The 18,109-nt window shown below is 38.8% G+C and overlaps 1 protein-coding gene across 1 annotated transcript; it reads right to left on the bottom strand.

The window, feature by feature from the left end:
• Positions 1–611: 611 nt before the first annotated feature.
• Positions 612–10,003, bottom strand: CIMAP3 (ciliary microtubule associated protein 3). The gene is made up of 6 exons (XM_083360169.1): positions 9,780–10,003; positions 8,039–8,181; positions 5,313–5,411; positions 3,901–4,034; positions 2,157–2,274; positions 612–851 (listed from the first exon to the last, which is right to left on the bottom strand). The coding sequence occupies exons 1-6, from the start codon at positions 9,895–9,897 to the stop codon at positions 780–782; spliced, it is 684 nt and encodes a 227-aa protein (XP_083216295.1). The 5' UTR covers positions 9,898–10,003; the 3' UTR covers positions 612–779.
• Between the last annotated feature and the right edge of the window lie 8,106 nt (positions 10,004–18,109).

The raw sequence follows: 18,109 nt of genomic DNA, 5'->3' as shown, positions 1-18,109 counted from the left end.
TATAATAGCTACAACTCAGTTCTGGTTGAATGAAAAGCGTGGTTTCTCCTACAAAAATATAGTATGGAAGTCTTTCCCCACATGGTAAATCTCTGTTTCTTGTTCAGTATGAATGAAACAGTAGACAGAAAAGAACATTGTGCTAAAATAAACTTCTAAAAACGTCATTACACATATCATTGCACATATATTCCATGGAATTTCCACTCTTAGTCACATTTGGATATACAGTGCAAGAAACGGTATCATAAGTCTATTTCAAATCATACGGCACATAGTTCTAATACCTTTGTCTTTCAAAAAATATTGGCCAGTGCAGTGGAATAGCAGGACAAAATATTTTCAATTTTAGCTTTTAATCAATACATGCTTCCTCCCATAATAATTTCTCCAATTTAGCATGACTTTTGTGAGTGTTGTGATCTTAACTCACAAACTGACATATCAGTAGAAAATATACTTTGAAAATCTGCATTTTTCTTAAGTATTACTATAGTTAAACTGTTCAAAACCAGAAACATTTTAACAGATGTGGCTGTTAGCAAAATCCAACTCCTGTATTTGAAACAATTTCCGAAGAGTAAATGTTTTATACTGAAACAGTGGAGAGCATTAGGAAAATAAAAGCATTTAAAAGGCTAACAAAGACATTCTTTATAAAATAGTCTGGATATTGAATCCAAGTAATAAACTAATTAAAAAATGCTTTAATTCTAAGGATAAAAAAGTAAATTAGTGGCATAAGCATGTAGGAGAGGAAAAATCTTTAGCCACAAGAATTAATCACTATAATATATGCTCAGATAGGCCACCAGATTCCGATATTTCTTGAATTCTTTATCTGAAAGCAGCTGAAATAAAAAAATCAAATAAATAAAATACATTACTATACATAAGTGCTGTCATTATATTATTAGTAATTACATAATTAGTGGACAAATAGTAAAAAGTATAAATTTGGAGGGCAGTTCAGTTGGCATATGAATATGGCTTGTATTTTTTCTTCTGGAATATTATCCAACTTTCCTGGATAACTTGGTCCCTATTTGGTGCCCCATCCAAATAGTAATCAAGACTGTCTCTCCCTAGCTTAGAAGGAAATCTATCACCACAAAATACTTCAGGCAAAGAAATTCTGCAGGAAGAGAAACAAGTGTTATCAGCTTTAAAAAGATAACTACCATAAAGACATTATGATATAAACTTACATAATTATATCGTTATAATTTATGTACCAGACCTAGCATGGCATAATAATGTGGATTGGAGGTGGTGGGGACACAGTTCTTGCTAAGCTGCAGGACATTGGGCGCTCATTACCTTTCAGCACTAGACTGGAAAGTTGAACAGTATCCAGAAGAAAGTAATGCCAAACCATTTCTACAACTGCAAGAAATTCTGCAAGAAAATGCCATGGATTTGTCCGAGAAGTTACATAAGTCAAGACTGTATCAAAAACACCACCACAGAAAGGAGGTTTTTAATCTTCATATTAGAGGAGTATGAGTCAGGAGCATGACTATGCTCCACAGTATATAACTTGAACTTTCCATCCCCTCTCTCTCCTTTCTCTTTGTGAACAATTTCTGTATTCATAATCTCTATATTCCTTTCCCCAGCATAAATCTATTTATTGTGGTTCAAATATAGAAGGTGGAATAAGCATTTTATTCTACTTAATATTAACCATGCTTAGTTGTAGGACAAGATAGTATCAAAGAGCAGCAAAACCATATAAAGGTCTATAGGCAGAACCATTTTAAGGGTCCATCTGAAGTGAACCAGCCAAACACTTTTGGAGGGAGAGAAAGGAGATTCACAAAAAACATCATCATCAGAAGGCCCTGGTTTGCTATCCACTAACCTGTTGGCTTGTACGGCAGAAAATAAGCCATCTATAACCAACCTAGAATTTACGTCAACAGATGTTTAAATAACTTGATGCCATGATGGTCTTTAAATGTGAAAACAAGAAATGAATAAAGTAATTGCTGTATAATATCCAGACCATCTGTTTTTCCAACAAACAGCCTAGTAGCTATAGGCTACCACATGGTTTCCTGTAAGCTGTTGCTCAAAGACAAGAAGATATACTGATCTATTTCAATAAATGAAGCATTTCTGTCATTCCAAATTGTTAACCCCAAATTTCACACCTCAGCTCTGAAAGTTCTTCTCTGCGGCATTGGAACTAAAGACCAGTCTGGGGGACCAAACTTCCCTGGCCAGCTGACATGCCTGTGTGGCAACTTGTATGGGTCATAGGTTCCAGGTCTGAGGGGACAGGAGAGAGAGAACAGACATGTATTATTTTCTGTTATATACAGTACTGCAGTTTTTATGCTATGTACTATATAGCTTAAAATAAATATAGCATTGTATATTGCACTTTTTTCATAGTTGTGTTGGATTGGTTAAATTGTTAAAAAAAACACTTTCCATTCAAAATAGCAATATAATAGCAATAGCACTCAGACTCATATACCATCCCATAGTGCTTTACAGCTCTCTGGGCAGTTTACAATGTCAGCATATAGTCCCCAATAATATGGTTCCCATTTTACCGACCAACTGACCTTGGAAGAATGGAATGCTGAGTGAATTTTGAGTGGCAGTCAGGATCGAACTCCAGGCTGTGGGCAGAGTTTACCTACAATACTGCATTCTAACCATTGTTCCACCCGAGCTCCAAAATAATATTGATAAGTTGCATAAATAAAAAATATAGGATTTTTAAAAATGTTGCTGTAGTTTTTCATTTGTCTTTTTCCCCCTCTACTTTTGATAAAAATAAACACTAAAAAATTAAATTATAGATGGAATTGGGTAAAGGTTTAAAACTTTATGATGAAAAATAATGCATTTTTATTAAGCTCTTTAGACAGAAAGGCTCCGAGAATGCAATATTACATGTTGTCAATTAATAGAAAAGCAGTTTTTTGTCAATAATTTGCAATCAAATGACATTTCAACTTAATGCAAAAAGTATGCCTCAGATTAGCAAAACAGATATTCTATTTAGGTTCTGTTGATTCCCCTTCCCACACACTGTTTTCAAATGAAAAAAGCCCACATGGTTTATATAACAATAATTTTGGTGCTGTATTAGGATAATTTTTATACACTGTCAAGGTTAAGATGTATCAGGTTTTCATTTCAACCTAGCAAATTTTGGGAGGGTTACTAGTGTTAAAATACTTGCTGAAGAGCATCCAAAACAGCAGAAGATGGCAATTATACCAACACATAAATCCAACTAAATCTGTAGGTACAGGAGTAGTGACACTATGGGAGCCCCAGCTGGAACATATTAAGACATTCAGACATATTAATGATTGCTAGCTCAGTGGGTTAGGACACTGAACTTGTCGATCAGAAGGTCGGCAGTCTGGCGGGTCGAATCCCGAGTGCCGCGTAACAGAGTGAGCACCTGTTACTCGTCCCAGCTTCTGCCAACCTAGCAGTTCAAAAGCATGTAAAAATGCAAGTAGAAAAATAGGGACCACTCCAGTGGGAAGGTAACAGCGTTCCGTGCGCCTTTGGCGTCTAGTCATGTTGGCCACATGACCACAGAGACATCCTCGGACAAACGCTGGCTCTTCTGCTTTGAAACAGAGATGAGCACAGGTCCCTAGAGTCGGAAACGACTAGCACGCATGTGCAGGGGAACCTTTACCTTTACCTTTATCTTTAAAGGTCACTTTGTTTCTCCAATATATCCATGACTAACTAAACCACACTATTTCCAGCTTATGCATAGTTAAATCCTTTCCAAAATTAAATGAAAAACAAAACAAAGCTGAAATATAAGATTTTCTTGCCTAGCCCCCTTAGCAGTGAACTTCCTTTATTTTTCAGGTTCCATAGCCAATTTTTAATTTAAAAAATGAAAAACAGTACCCAGGAAAGAGTTCTCTATCTTGAACCTGCTCTAAAAACCGTGGTACATTGCTGAGGAATGGGAAATGTTCAGTCTTATGCTTGTGTTCTTTGATCCATATTGACTGATACGTTGTAGGTGCAGGGGTCAAATGCTAAAAAAGAGAGAGCATAAAATGCAGTTATAAAGAATGTAATTTGAAGTCTATAAGCTCTCCAATTAACTTTCAGTTCTAAATTGAGTGAATAATCTTGATTTTATCTCTATCAAACCCCATCAAAATAGAATAATTTGTGAATTAATAGACCTAATACATTGTAAATAAATCAGGAACGGTAATTAAAATTCTATTTAATATTTTTGTAAACTTTTGTGCATTATCAATTACTTCAACACACCAGGATTGCAACTGTGTAATCCTGTGTAAAACAACATAGTTGCTTTACTTTATTTCTATCTAGATAGAGATCCTATTCTAATCAGACTCATCAAACTACAAAGGACTCTCTAATATGGCTGTGCTGTATTTTGAATTTATTTAGAGATTCAAAATACAGCACAGCCATATTAGAGATTCCTTTCTAGTTTGATGAGTCTGATTAGAATAATTTAATGTGTGATTAGGTGTTTTGGGTATATAAAATCATCCAACATAAGATATTAATGTCGCAAGGTGGGTGAGGCAATGTCACACAAATAAATAAAGCTTGATTCTCCTCCTTTTTCTGGAGCTCTTCAGAAATGAATTGGGATGGTTCTTTGTTTTTTTAAAAAATGATCTTCTTCCTGTCTGTTTGCTGAGCCATTAACTATTTAAACCCTGAGAAAAAGAAACCTTTTATCTATTCATTTTCATATGCTCAGTGATGCCCCCAAACACTGGGTTTTTAAATTATTGTCTGGGCTAGTATTGAATTTATTTTACTGATGAATTTATTTTAATTATTTTATGCCTTTACATCACAATGTTCTTAGTTTCTTTTAAACTTATGGATAAACAGGGATATAAGTATTAATTTGTTTTGTGCATCTCTGTTCCTAGCTGACTCTACAATCCAAGTATATCAGCAAATCAAATGTAGTCAATTTCACAGTAAAAAATGTGACAACACTTAAAGAATATAAGTAATATTTCTACTTTTACTATTTTCTTCTACAGAAGCATGAAACATTAATTGTGAAAGGTTAAACTTCTCTCTCAGCCACCCTGGTTTGTATTGCTGGCTGTGGTGGAAAATTTTTGGCATTCTATTAAAATTAAAATTTTAGAGTACAAAGAAGGCCTTCCTTAGATGGGACCCACAGTACAGAAAGTGAATTTCCTCTATATAGTATGCAAGGAACATTGGCTGCAAGAGTTGTCTGCTGAAGGATTTCACACCTGCAGAAGAGAACTCCTACTGCAGAGTATATGTACTGAAAATGTTTTTACCTTGTTTATTATCACAAAACGTGGTGTTGTTCTTGCTCCCATGCTGTAACCTTTAGTACTCTGTGGTCTCTGAGCCAAGTTATATATAAGATTGTTCCTCTATATTTTAAAACAAATGCTAAAGTTATTCTACATTAAAATAATGGGGGGTAAACAATGTATAGCAGCATAGTAGAGCCTGCAAAACTAAGATTTCTACCGAGAAGTTGTTAATAAAAAGTAAAATAAATCTTAAGCACTGTCAGAGAAAGCAAGAGTAGTGCAAAGAAATAGTAATAATTATAATATACAGACAACTAAAAAGTCAATGTTGGAGCTTGGTGGTGAATAATAAATTAAAGTAATTATAATGTAGTATCCTACCAAAATTAAGCTTTTTCTTAAACAGAATTTTCTCAAAGCAGTTGCCCAATTCCCCCCCTGGCTTATTGGGATAATTTGAGTCACTTAGAAGAACAGTTGAAGAAATGGTACACTCCACTTGTTTTCCCGTTTAGTATTTATTAAACCATGAGGGACGTGGTGGCTCACTGGGTTAGGACGCTGAGCTTGTCGATCAGAAGATCGGCAGTTTGGCGGGTCGAATCCCGAGTGCCACATAGCAGAGTGAGCGCCTGTTACTCCTCCCAGCTTCTGCCAACCTAGCAGTTCGAAAGCACATAAAAATGCAAGTAGAAAAATAGGGACCACTACGGTGGGAAGGTAACAGCGTTCCGTGCACCTTTGGCATCTAGTCATGCAGGCCACATGACCATGGAGACATCCTTGGACAAACGCTGGCTCTTCGGCTTTGAAACGGAGATGAGCACCGACCCCTAGAGTTGGAAACGACTAGCACGCATGTGTGGGGGAAGCTTTACCTTTACCTTTATTTATTAAACCAATTTAGATAACTGACCATCTCACAAACAAGAGATTCTGGTTGGCATACAACAGAGCTAAAAACATTAACACATAAATTGTAAAATATAAAAAAAACAAACTAAAACAGAGAACAGCAGACAAAGGGATGTTAAAAATGGTAGCACTACATCACTAGCTGCTCGTCTCCTGGGTTTTCCAGTACCTCATCCAGGGTGGTTGCTATACAGCGGAGAAATTGGTACAACAATAATAATCCCAATTGATCTCAACTTAATAAGCAGGGTTTCACTTCCTGTCACCTGCTGGGCAGCGCCCATGAAATCCAGAAGTGGTTCAGTGGTGTGGTTCAGTGGTGACAAACGTGAAGCCCAGCTGGTAACATTTGTGAGAGGGAGACCCCCCACACACACACACACTACTGAGCCCAGCCAGGTCTCAATAACACATGCCAGTTTGGCCTTCTCATCTACAATCAAAAAGGCCTTGTTAAAAACTGACCTGACATTTAAGAGCAACAAGCAGAAGTCAGAGCCTCTGACAGGCTCCTGCTGGGCATAGATGCTAAAACCAAGGAGCTGGAATGTGAAATATTTTCCTAGGTGCGACCTGCTTGTCTCCCACCATATCTTCCCATGCCTATCACCATCATAATATTGTAGCCCACCCATGTCCCTTCAATGGCCACATTGTCTTCCCTGTCAGGCAACCAAATTCCAAAGGCCCAGGACCTCCAATAATAACTAACTACATCCATCCCAGGGAGGGGGAAAGAACTCTGAGGTGCTTCAGCTCTACTGGCTTTCAGCACCCTCAGACACCCAGCCCCACCTTCCCCCATCAACCCTTTTCTCAAGCTCTCACCCTGAGTGGGGAAGCACACAAACAAAACACTTAGCTGACAGACAAAATTGGGAGGAAAATAATCTTCTCCCTCTCTGGAACTATCAAAGAAAAAGCCTCTGTGTGAGTATGGGGGGGGTGGTCCACATCAGACTACACTCTTCTGCTATTTCCCCCCCCCCACACACACACTGAGCCACTACCGATAATCCAAGCTCCAAGTCCTGATTAGCCTTTCCAAACGGAAAGTCCCACAGACAGTCTGGTCTGTGTGGTGAAAGACACTGGTAGCAAAGAGATGGAAATAAAATACAAGGGGCAACTAGCACAGGTCCACAAAAGCAGCCAACCAGGCAACAAGCCTAGTGCAGATCCAGTCTATCCTTAACCATCTTCTGATTTCCAGAATTTGTTAGCAGTAGCAGAGGGACAGAAGTACAACACAACGATCCATGGTTCTTGTACCATTTCCCCAGAGTTCTTCCTTATTTTTTTACAATAATAAAACTTGTTCTGATCTAGGAGGAATTCAACTGAGTCAATTCAGTAAATATGTCTCTTCTTTCCATATGACAAAATACATTTTCTCCTCTTGATATGGACTGAAACTGAGACAGTGACCATAAATTGGATGTCCCTCAGTGAACATTAGGTGGGGGGTTAGGTAGCCTGCACATACACTACACAAAATGTTAGGGTTCTTTAGTCTAAATAACAGAACTTGTACTCATGGATTTTTGCTGAAAGCAATCATGTGAAGTAGATAGAAATGAAAAACAGTATCAAATGCAGAATCATCCTGTGTAAATAATAGATGAATGGGTTTCAACTGTGGTCTCTCAAATCTTTGCAAATATTCTCTATCTACTTTCTAAGACAAGAGACATTGCTTTTATTTACAATATATTTAAATTTTGAAAGCAAAAGTAATCAATATAATCTGAATAGTAAATGTCCTTTCTTTACTTCAAATTAAATATCTCCTTGGAGAGAAAATAAAAATGAAAGGGAGCACTACTTACCTCTGCATAATTATAAGCTCCTGGTCCACGATCAGGATCACCTTTAATTGGTGCGTACTCATTACCTAATCGGTCTGGTGCATGATGAAACGGGAAAATTTTCTTTTCCTGACAGGATCCAAATGAATTTCCCTTCTGTACATCTGAAAACCCAAATAAGAATTAATGTCAGTCAAATGTTTGTATCAATGTTTTATAGTGTGCTACAAAATTAAAATTATAAAAAAGCAGAATGACACCTCTTATCTACTGGATTAACTTTTCAGTGAAACAGAGAATATAGCCAGCCAGTTTATTTCGTTTCACTTAATTACCTGGAATTTACATAAAAAACATAATTAGAAAGGAAAAACAGAGATAGTCCTCACTTATTGACTGCCTCTCTCGGTGACTATTCAGTTACAAGGGGATTGAAAAAATAGGTTAATGACTTGCAGCCACTGCAACATCCTCATAGTGATGGCATGATCCTCAGTCATATGATCATGATTCGGGCACTTTGCAACAAAACATTTACAATGGTCACAATGTAACCATGTTTTGGGCGCTTGGCAACTGGCCTGCATTTACAACCATTTGCAGTGTCTTGTGTTCATGTGACACTGATTTTTTGCCCAAAATCGGCATTTACATCCAGTTTCTCACAAAACCCACCCATAGCAAACAATGGTTTTGCTTAATGACCACACTGTTCACTTAAAGACCACAAAAGATTGCAAAACTGGATTGGTCGTGTGACTCAGTTTACAGCCATCACAACTTATGGCCAATTGCTAGGATTGGTAATTGATTGCAAATTGAAGACTATCTGTACATATGTTTACCACACTCACTTGTTGGTGGCAACTGCCTGTTTACATCTATTTATTTCTGCTCTCAGAAATTCAACAATGAGAAGCTTTTCAAGAACTGGGAGATAGCAGACTCTCCTTTTTGAAAAATACAAAGCAGAGGCTGGGCAACCATTTCTCAGGAATGTTGCAGTTGGAATTTGGAATTTGGAATGCTGCAGTAAATGGAGTTTGAACAAGATAATCTCCAACATACATTCTAGGGCCAACTTATTATAATGTTTCTCTGCAGTGACTTAAACTTTCTAACTAACAAGATAATTGTCTCGGATTTATTGATGAGAGAAAGGGGCCCTTCATGGAAATTTAGAATACTGTACTAATTTATTCACTTGTTCCACGATCAACCCCTAATGTATTAGGGGGTTGATCATGGGAATTTCCTACGGGAATAGGGTGGTATATAAATTTAATAAATAAATAAATAAATGTATTAGTTTTGCGATTACATCCTGGAAAACCGAAAGTAGATTTTTTCGCTGCTATCTATTCTGAAATAAACAATGCTATTTCCCAAGAAAGAAATTATATTGTTAAAGGTGCCATGACACACTGCAATATACATATTTGGCAGGCAGGTGTTACACATCCATCTCATTTTGCTGATATATAAATGACTGAACAAAGGAACTATGTTCCTTTAGTATTGTGACAGTCCCTTTAGATAGCGTTATTTTAAAAGAAGCCTATATAGAATCAAGGTTATGCAAATTTATTCTGGAACCCGGCAAATAATTTCAGAAACGTCTTTCTCTTGGTTGTAAATTAGCAAGAAAAACAGTAAACTAAGTGAAATGAAGAGCTCCTTCCTAAAATCCCAAATCGCTTGATTGAAGCAACTACCTAATCGGCCTGTTCGGAGCTCTCCCTTTAAACTGGAGCTTACTTACCGTTCAGTTCCCATTCCGGATCCAGGTAATTTTGGAAATCCAGCCGTGTTCGCACATCCAACCGTGTTCGCACCCGCACGTTAGAACGGCCCAGGGTCGGGCTCCCGAGCTGAGGCATGGCAATCCCGAAAAAGGATCGCAGAAATCATCGGATTTCCTTTGCTCCCACGTTAGCACAGCTCCTCAGACTAAGAGCGCCTCGAAGGCGACCCGCGACCCTTTCCAGCCGAGCCACGGCGCTCCACAATGCGGGATTGGGGGGGGGGGAGAGAGAAGGCGGGGGCAAAAGCGCTTGTCCGGCGCGCCTTCTAGCCAATCCCCGCCCGACTCACCTGTGAGCTCCCACGCGAGACGGCGCTGGCTGGAGGCGAGCGCCAGGATTCCGAGCTGTTTGGTGTCCGTCTCTTGCCATGGAAACAGGATTGGGTTGAGCCCTACATTGGAAGGCTGAGGAAATATGCCTCCGGTCGCGCTTCCAGACACGACGGCTTCACCCGTATCTGGAAAGGCGGGGAGAGAGAAATGCTGGGGAGGCTCGCGGCGTAGCTTCTGGCGGCCGGGGCGAGAGCTCAGCCAGGCTACGAAACCTGGGCGACTTCTAGACGGCAGAAGCGCAATTGTTATAGTTCTTTACTGCCAGCTAATAGTCCGAATTTTTGCAGCGCGGTTCTGGCTAAGTGTACTTTTTTACCTGACCGCAGTAACTGGGTAGGCTTCGGCGGTGGGGCTCGGCTCGGCTCTGTCAAGACTGGAAAGCGGACTGTGAGGAAGTGTTTACACGACCTCCCTCACCCTAGGGCAGCTAACTGACTCCGGATGGCCCATCTTTCTTGGGCGAGGAAAAAGCCAAGGGAATTATTTTTATTAATTGCATACTTATTTTGAAGGCCCTAAAACAGCCTATTTTTACACAGTGGGCAGTGAGTGTGGAAAACGGCTGTTCAGCTGGTTCTGAAATCTATATAGTTGACAGAAGGTGAGCAATAGCGTTTCCTGTTTCTGAACAAACTTGTTCGGCAGATCGGAATTTCCAATCGGAGACCTGTTTATCCATAAAGCGCTATCTCCTGTAGCATGTGCTTATCCTATCCTAGATGTAAAAAAGATGTCGAGACTCTAGAAAGGGTACAGAGAAGAGCAACAAAGATGATTGGGGGACTGGAGGCTAAAACATATAGGGAACGGTTGCTGGAATTGGGTATGTGTAGTTTAACGAAGAGAAGGGTGAGGGGTGACATGATAGCAGTGTTCCAATATCTCAGGGGCTGCCACAAAGAAGACAGAGTCAAGCTATTCTCCAAAGCACCTGAAAGCAGGACAAGAAGCAACGGATGGAAACAAGTCAAGGAGAGAAGCAACCTAGAACTAAGGAGAAACTTCCTGACAGTTAGAACAATTAACCAGTGGAACAACCTGCCTCCAGAAGTGGTGAATGCTCCAACACTGGAAGTTTTTAAGAAGAGACTGGACAGCCATTTGCCAGAAATGGTATAGGGTTTCCTGCCTGAGCAGGGGGTTGGACTAGATGACCTCCAAGATCCCTTCCAACTTATTATTATTATTATTATTATTATTATTATTATTATTATTATTATTATTATTATTATTATTAATAATAATAATAATAATAATAATAATAATAATAATTATTAACTGTTCGGTTCTACAGTACTTAAATGAAAGGGTAACATGATGAGGTATATGCTTAATTAATTCAGTCAAGTGGTAGTCTGTCTCAGTCACAAAGGCACCTCTAGGCAGTTTAGATTTTAGGATTAAAAACAATAGAATGATGATAAAAATAATAATAAAATAAAAATAAAAAATAAACACAATGGCAGGTTAGAAAAACAAAACAATCCAGTCATAAGACATACATCCAATATTGATTTAACCCAGTCCTACCTAGAACTTGTTGCAAGAGGCAAGGACTTAAAGATTTACAAGATTTAAAGATTTAAAACAGTCCATGTGGACTTAAGGGAGAAGATCTTCCAGGAAGCAGGAACAACCACAACAAAGGCTGATTCCTAGGTCCCACAAGATGTCACTGGTTAGGCAAAAACAATGGAGAATTTTTGTACAGGTGACAACTAGCATCTCGAATTGCAGTTAGAAGCCCACTGATAGCAGGGCAGCTCACAAAGCAGAGGTTTCAGGTAGGCAAAATGAGAAGTGACCATAGCTACTCATGAAACTTATGAATAGTTTTTAAGGTTAGCCCTGGACAGATTGTGTTAAATGAGAGATGATTAAGTTATGAGTGCTTTTGAGAAGTTTCCCTCCTTTCAGGTAGGGTCATATTTAGCACACAGTGCAAAAATCCTCCTGGCCATGGCTGCCATCAGGTCAAACAACTAAGTCCAGGAGGACTCTCAAATTACCATTCAAAGTTACAACGGCAATGCAAGTAGAAAAATAGGGACCACTACGGTGGGAAGGTAACAGCGTTCCATGCGCCTTTGGCGTCTAGTCATGCCGGCCACATGACCACGGAGACGTCCTCGGACAAGCGCTGGCTCTTCGGCCTTGAAACGGAGATGAGCACTGGCCCCTAGAGTTGGAAATGACTAGCACGCATGTGTGGGGGAACCTTTACCTTTACCTTACCTATGGATCAATGCAAAAATCCTCCTGGCCACGGCTGCCATCAGGTCAAACAGCTGAGTCCAGGAGGACTCTGAAATTACCATTCAAAGTTACAACGGCAGTGAAAAAAGTGACTTATGACCGTTTTTTCAACACTCACAATCGTTGCAGCATACCCATAATCATGTGATCAGAATTTAGATGTTTGGCAACTGACCCCTATTTAACCTGGGACACTGTTGCAGTGTCCCAAGTTATGTGATCATCTTTTGCAACCTGACAAAGTCAATGTGGAAGCCAGATTCACTTAACAATTGTGTACTAACTTAATAACTGTAGTAATTCACTTAACAACTGTAACAAGAAAGGTCATAAAATGGGGTGAAATTCATTTAACTGTCTCCTTAGCAGGAGAAATTTTGGGCTTAATTGTAGTCGTAATTTGGGCTTAATTGAGTGTACCTCAGCTACACTTAATCTTTGTGTAATCTATAGCAGTGGAAAAAATACTGTATTGGATCTGATTATGAGCTGTGAGATACTGAGAGAAATGAAACCACTTGGTTAAATAAAATAATTTTAAATAGATCTCATTAGTCAATATGTAATACATCTTTTCTGGAGAATCTTCAAGGGAAGTAATTCTAACTAAGATAATAAAATATTTCATAGTAAAAATAGTTATCAGCTTACCTGACTGATATTCTGGCATGATACAAATTCTGTTTTGGGTGATCTAGAAACTAAATGATAGAAAATTTAATGGGAATAGATCAAAACAGTGTCTCCCTGATCACTTCCCCCCCTCAAATCATTAGAGGTTATAGGACAACATAATCTTCAAGAATGACATCATATAGACTATAGAACTATAAATCTGGATCATTTTTACTTAATTGTGACACACATAAGTCAAATAGAATAGGCTCAAATCTGATTTAAAGCTTAGTTTTATTCAATTAATATAATATAATTGAGTTTTGAAAAAAAAAACACTGGCTACAGAACAAGTTATATTGGGAAAAAGTCTGGTTTCAGGTATTGGGGGTATGGATGAACTATGCATGTTCATTCTGATACTTAACTGTTGTGAATGGCAACTTGCATCCACAATACTGCAGACTGTTAGCCTTATGCCAATAAATATTTACTTAGAGTGAGGCATGCCTTCTGGGGCCGTGCACAGTGACAAATTATATGAGCCCCTTCCTCTTTGCTGGTGATAGGAACATTTGGAGCCTTTTAAAAACAAATGCAGAAGCCATAGGTGGAAGCTGGGAAAAGTAGCCTTATAATTAATTTATTGGAATTTCCAGGAAGAGGGATGTCCAGGATTAGTTGAAACTAAGAGAACATCTATTTCAGGATTCTGCTATCTCTGAAAAGAAAATGTTTAGCTAGAAATGCTGCATTACATTCAACTGTGTATACTTCTGCCCTTTATGTATAACCTTACACTTTCTTGAATCTTTTCTCGTGTGTAATAATTAATTTTAAATTTTATCTAGTATCTTTCTTTGGATTTGAGGAGAATGCTAATTTGTAGAAGACCAGTAAAAGCTGCACAGTGATCTTAATTTCAGATGCTAGCAAAATAAGGTTTAGGATCATCCAACATAGATTAAAACTCTGCATAGGAATGGAGATGCCAATTGCTCAAGTTGGCTTTAGAAAAGACCAAGGGACATAAGACATTGGTAGTGTGCACTGAAAAACTGAGTTCGTGTAAAAGAATACCCAAAAGAAGTTAGTATTAGTTTCATAAATTTTAGAAAGGACTTTGATTGTGTCGATCATATCATACTGTGGATTATAGTGGGATCACCCTGATCTAAAAGGATCATGGAACCCTGTCCTGAGAATCCTCCACTGCAAAACATGTCCAATAAGCATCAACAACTTGAGGAAATTACTTCCGGTGGTGACGCGACGCTGAAGACAGCCATCTCCGGGCTGTCCGCTCCGCGGCTTTGTTTGAACTGCTAAAAACAGCGCCGATCAGCTGTTTTAGTGGTTCGGAAGCCCCCTCCTTGGGAGAAGAGGAGGGGGTGAGGCCCCAGGTAGGGGTTGAGCTCTCCGGGGCCGCCTGAGCTTGTAGATCGGGCGGCTGAAGGATTGAGCCCCCCCGAAGCCTGGGTTTGCTCCGGGCTGTGCAGCGCTTCTGCTCCGTGTTTTTGGGAGCAGAACCAAGCGTTAGCAACCACCCCTGTCAGAAGGAAAGACTTTCGAGTGTGAAGAGGCAGGCAGAGCGGTACAGGAGATCAAGGTGAAGTGGATTTTTGTTCTCTAGTTCAATGGACTTTATGGATTTTAAAAGTGAAAGTGCATAGCAAGTGAAAGTGGGGGAAGATGGCAACTAAAACTTCTAAAGTTCTCTGGAGTGCGGGGGCTTCCCCGGTGCAACAGTCCTCGCTGCAAGCCTTACTTCCTCCTACACCTGCTACGGCACTGACGGTTAAGGAATTGCAGGATGCTTTGGAAAAGCACTCACAACAAATAGCAGATATTATAGATGAAAAGATGGAAAAGCTGGAGGAGAAGATGGAGGAGAAGATGTAAGAGAAGTTTACAGCAATGAGGGCAGACATCTTGCCTGCACTTGAAGGTGTGGCTTCATGTATTCAATGCTTGGATGAAAAAATGGAGGATCTTAGCCAAAAGAATTCCAGACTAGAAGCAAAAGTTTTAGAGAATGAAAATATGATGGATAAAATGGATGGGGACTTGACTTTGGTCCAGTACCACCAGATGGAGTTTGCTATCAGAATCAGAGGCTTAAAAGAGAATCCTAAAGAAGATTTAAAGCAGATAGTCTCTGAGGCTTTGGAAGTGGTACTGTGACAGCCAGCAGCCGAAATTGAGGGAAGTATAGACAAAATCTTTCGTGTGAATTCATGGATTGCAAGGCAGAGGAAGCTACCTAGAGATGTTGTGGTTTACTTTACAAAGAGAGCAATCAGGAATGAAGTTATCCGAGTTGCTTATGATACTAAGCTTGTGGTTGCTGAGCAAGAAGTTTTGGTTTTAAAAGAGGTTCCTCCAAGAATTTTAAGGAGAAGGAAAGATTTTGCTTTTCTGGCACAGGAACTTAAGAAACGCGACATCAAGTTCAGATGGGAGATACCAGTGGGCATGGTGGTGATGCATGAAGGTACGAGACACCGTTTGGTTACAGTGATCCAGGCACGTGATTTTTATAGTAAAGTTTTAAAAGCAACTCCTCTACCACTTTTGGAATCTGCAAAGAAAAATGGCGAGGGAAAGCCTCAAGATGCTGAAGGAACACAGACAGATGAGAAAGTTACTGGAGGGGATCAAATTACAGTTTCATTGGAAGACGCTAGAGAGCAGAGGATGACGCGTGCCGCCTCGAGACGAGTGAGACAAGAGCAAGAGCAAGACCAGCAGAAAGTTATGGAACCTCCAAAGTGTACCTATAGCGAAGCTGTGGGAGGGGCATGGCCTAAGGAAGTTAAGGGGATCCTGGCAGGCGTGCTCCAGAAGCTTCGGGACGCCAAGGATGGCGACTAAGTTTCTAACTTGGAATGTCAATGGTTTAAACTCACCACAGAAGAGAAAGAAAGTTTTTCAATACTTAAAACAATTTAAGACTGATGTTATTTGTTTGCAAGAAACACATATTAGGGTTATGGACCAAAAGTACCTATTGAACTTAAGGTTGGGTACGCAATTTATTGCTTCTGCAATGAACAAGAAAAATGGAGTGGTTATTTATGTCAAGAATACTCTGACAGCGGAATTAATAGAAGCAGATAAACAAGGAAGATACGTTATGATAGATCTGCTGTTAGAAGGCAAGAAAACGCTTTTGGTTGGACTGTATGCTCCTAATCAACAACAAGCTGACTTTTATAGATCACTACACAGTAAGATTACCCAGATGGATTATAAATCTTTTATTTTTATGGGAGATTGGAATGGTGTCTTGGACGTACAACTGGACAAGTGTGGTTCTTTTAAACATGCCCCGAGCCATGCTAGATTGCCTAAATCTTTTTTTGAAATGAAGGATGACTTGGAATTGCGAGACATTTGGAGAGAAACACATTTATATGAAAAGGATTACACTTTTTTTTCTGATAGGCACCAATCTTTTTCTAGGATTGATTTTATATTACTGACTAATGATTTTTTTCTAGGATTAAGAAGATAAAGATTTGTCCAAGAACTATATCTGATCATAGTCCAGTCTGGTTAGAGATTAATAAGAATAATAGAGATAGGCGCTCTTGGCGCTTAAATGAGAACTTGTTTCGAAATCAGACTAATGTGGAAGAATGTAAAAAAACAGATGAAGGACTTTTTTGAAATTAATATGAATAAGGATACTTCTATGGACATGGTTTGGGATGCTAGTAAAGCTTATATGAGAGGGGTGTTAATATACGGTATATGAATAATAAATACAGACGTAACTTGGAAGTTAGGAGGAAAGAATTGGAGAATGAAATTAGGGAAAAAGAAAAGGCCCTAATTTTGAATCCATCGGATGTGAAGATTAAAGAGGCTATTAATTTGTTAAGAGGACAATTTGATAAGCTGATGGCTGATCAGGTGGCAACTAACTTACGGTTTGCTAGACATAACACTTTTTGCAATGCCAATAAACCAGGTAGATGGTTAGCCTATAGGTTAAGGAAAAAGCAAAGGGCTTCTAACATAGATAAAATAGAACATAAAGGTAAGGTTGTGTATCACCAGGAACTTATTAAGGAAGCCTTTGTGGACTTTTATTCCAAATTATATGCTAAAGATAAGATTAATGAAGCAGATATTGATGTATATCTGAAGAATGCCAACATCCCGGTTCTTACACAAGAACAAAAGGAAGAGATTAATCAATTGATAACAGAAGAAGAAATTCTTTTAGCAATTAAGCAATTGAAGGTGGATAAAGCGCCAGGCACGGATGGACTGACTGCGGTTTATTACAAAAATCTACAATCGGAGGTGATAAAGCCATTAAGGGAATTGTTTCAGACAATTCAAAGGGGAGGAAGGGTGCCTCCATCTTGGAGAACTGCTTTTATTTCCCTGATCCCAAAGAAAGATCAGGATGTTACTCAAGTAAGAAATTACAGACCAATATCACTTTTGAATATGGACTACAAGATATTTGTAAAGGTTTTAGCTAACAGATTGATGAGGGTTTTGCAACAGATGATTCATGGGGACCAAACTGGGTTTATTAGTGGTAGACAAATGAAAAATAATGTGAGGCATATAGTAGACTTGGTGGAGTTTTTGGAAAGGAACAACCAGATCCCTGCGGAGTTGATCTTTTTAGATGCTGAGAAAGCTTTTGATCAACTGGATTGGCAATTTTTGATGAAAGTTTTAGATAAAATGAATTTTGGGGATAAATTTTTACAACCAATTAGGGCATTATATCAAAAACAAACTGCCCGAATAATAGTAAATAATAGTTTGACTGAAGTATGCAATATTGAAAAGGGCACAAGACAAGGGTGTCCGTTATCACCTTTATTATTTGTTTTAACATTGGAGATATTTTTGATTAAAATACTGAATTCGGAAAAAATTAAGGGTATTCAAATTAGAGATCAGGATTATAGACTGAGGGCGTTTGCAGACGATCTGGTTGTTATGGTGACCCAGCCAGAAAATTCTGTTGTGGACCTGATGGAGATAATAATGCAATATGGGAAGGTTTCTGGATTTAAGGTTAATGTACAAAAAACTAAAATATTAGCCAAAAA

Source organism: Vipera ursinii (assembly GCF_947247035.1).
Source record: "Vipera ursinii genome assembly, chromosome: 3".
Taxonomy (NCBI): domain Eukaryota; kingdom Metazoa; phylum Chordata; class Lepidosauria; order Squamata; family Viperidae; genus Vipera; species Vipera ursinii.
This window is presented reverse-complemented; position numbering and strand designations above follow the sequence as displayed.

Coding starts and splice junctions, on each gene's coding strand:
- CIMAP3 (XM_083360169.1), bottom strand. CDS start 9,897: ATGCCTCAGCTCGGGAGCCCGACCCTGGGCCGTTCTAACGTGCGGGTG. Junction 8,182..9,779: donor TCCGGAATGGGAACTGAACG/GTAAGTAAGCTC, acceptor TTGGGTTTTCAG/ATGTACAGAAGGGAAATTCA. Junction 5,412..8,038: donor GAGCTTATAATTATGCAGAG/GTAAGTAGTGCT, acceptor TTTAAAATATAG/AGGAACAATCTTATATATAA.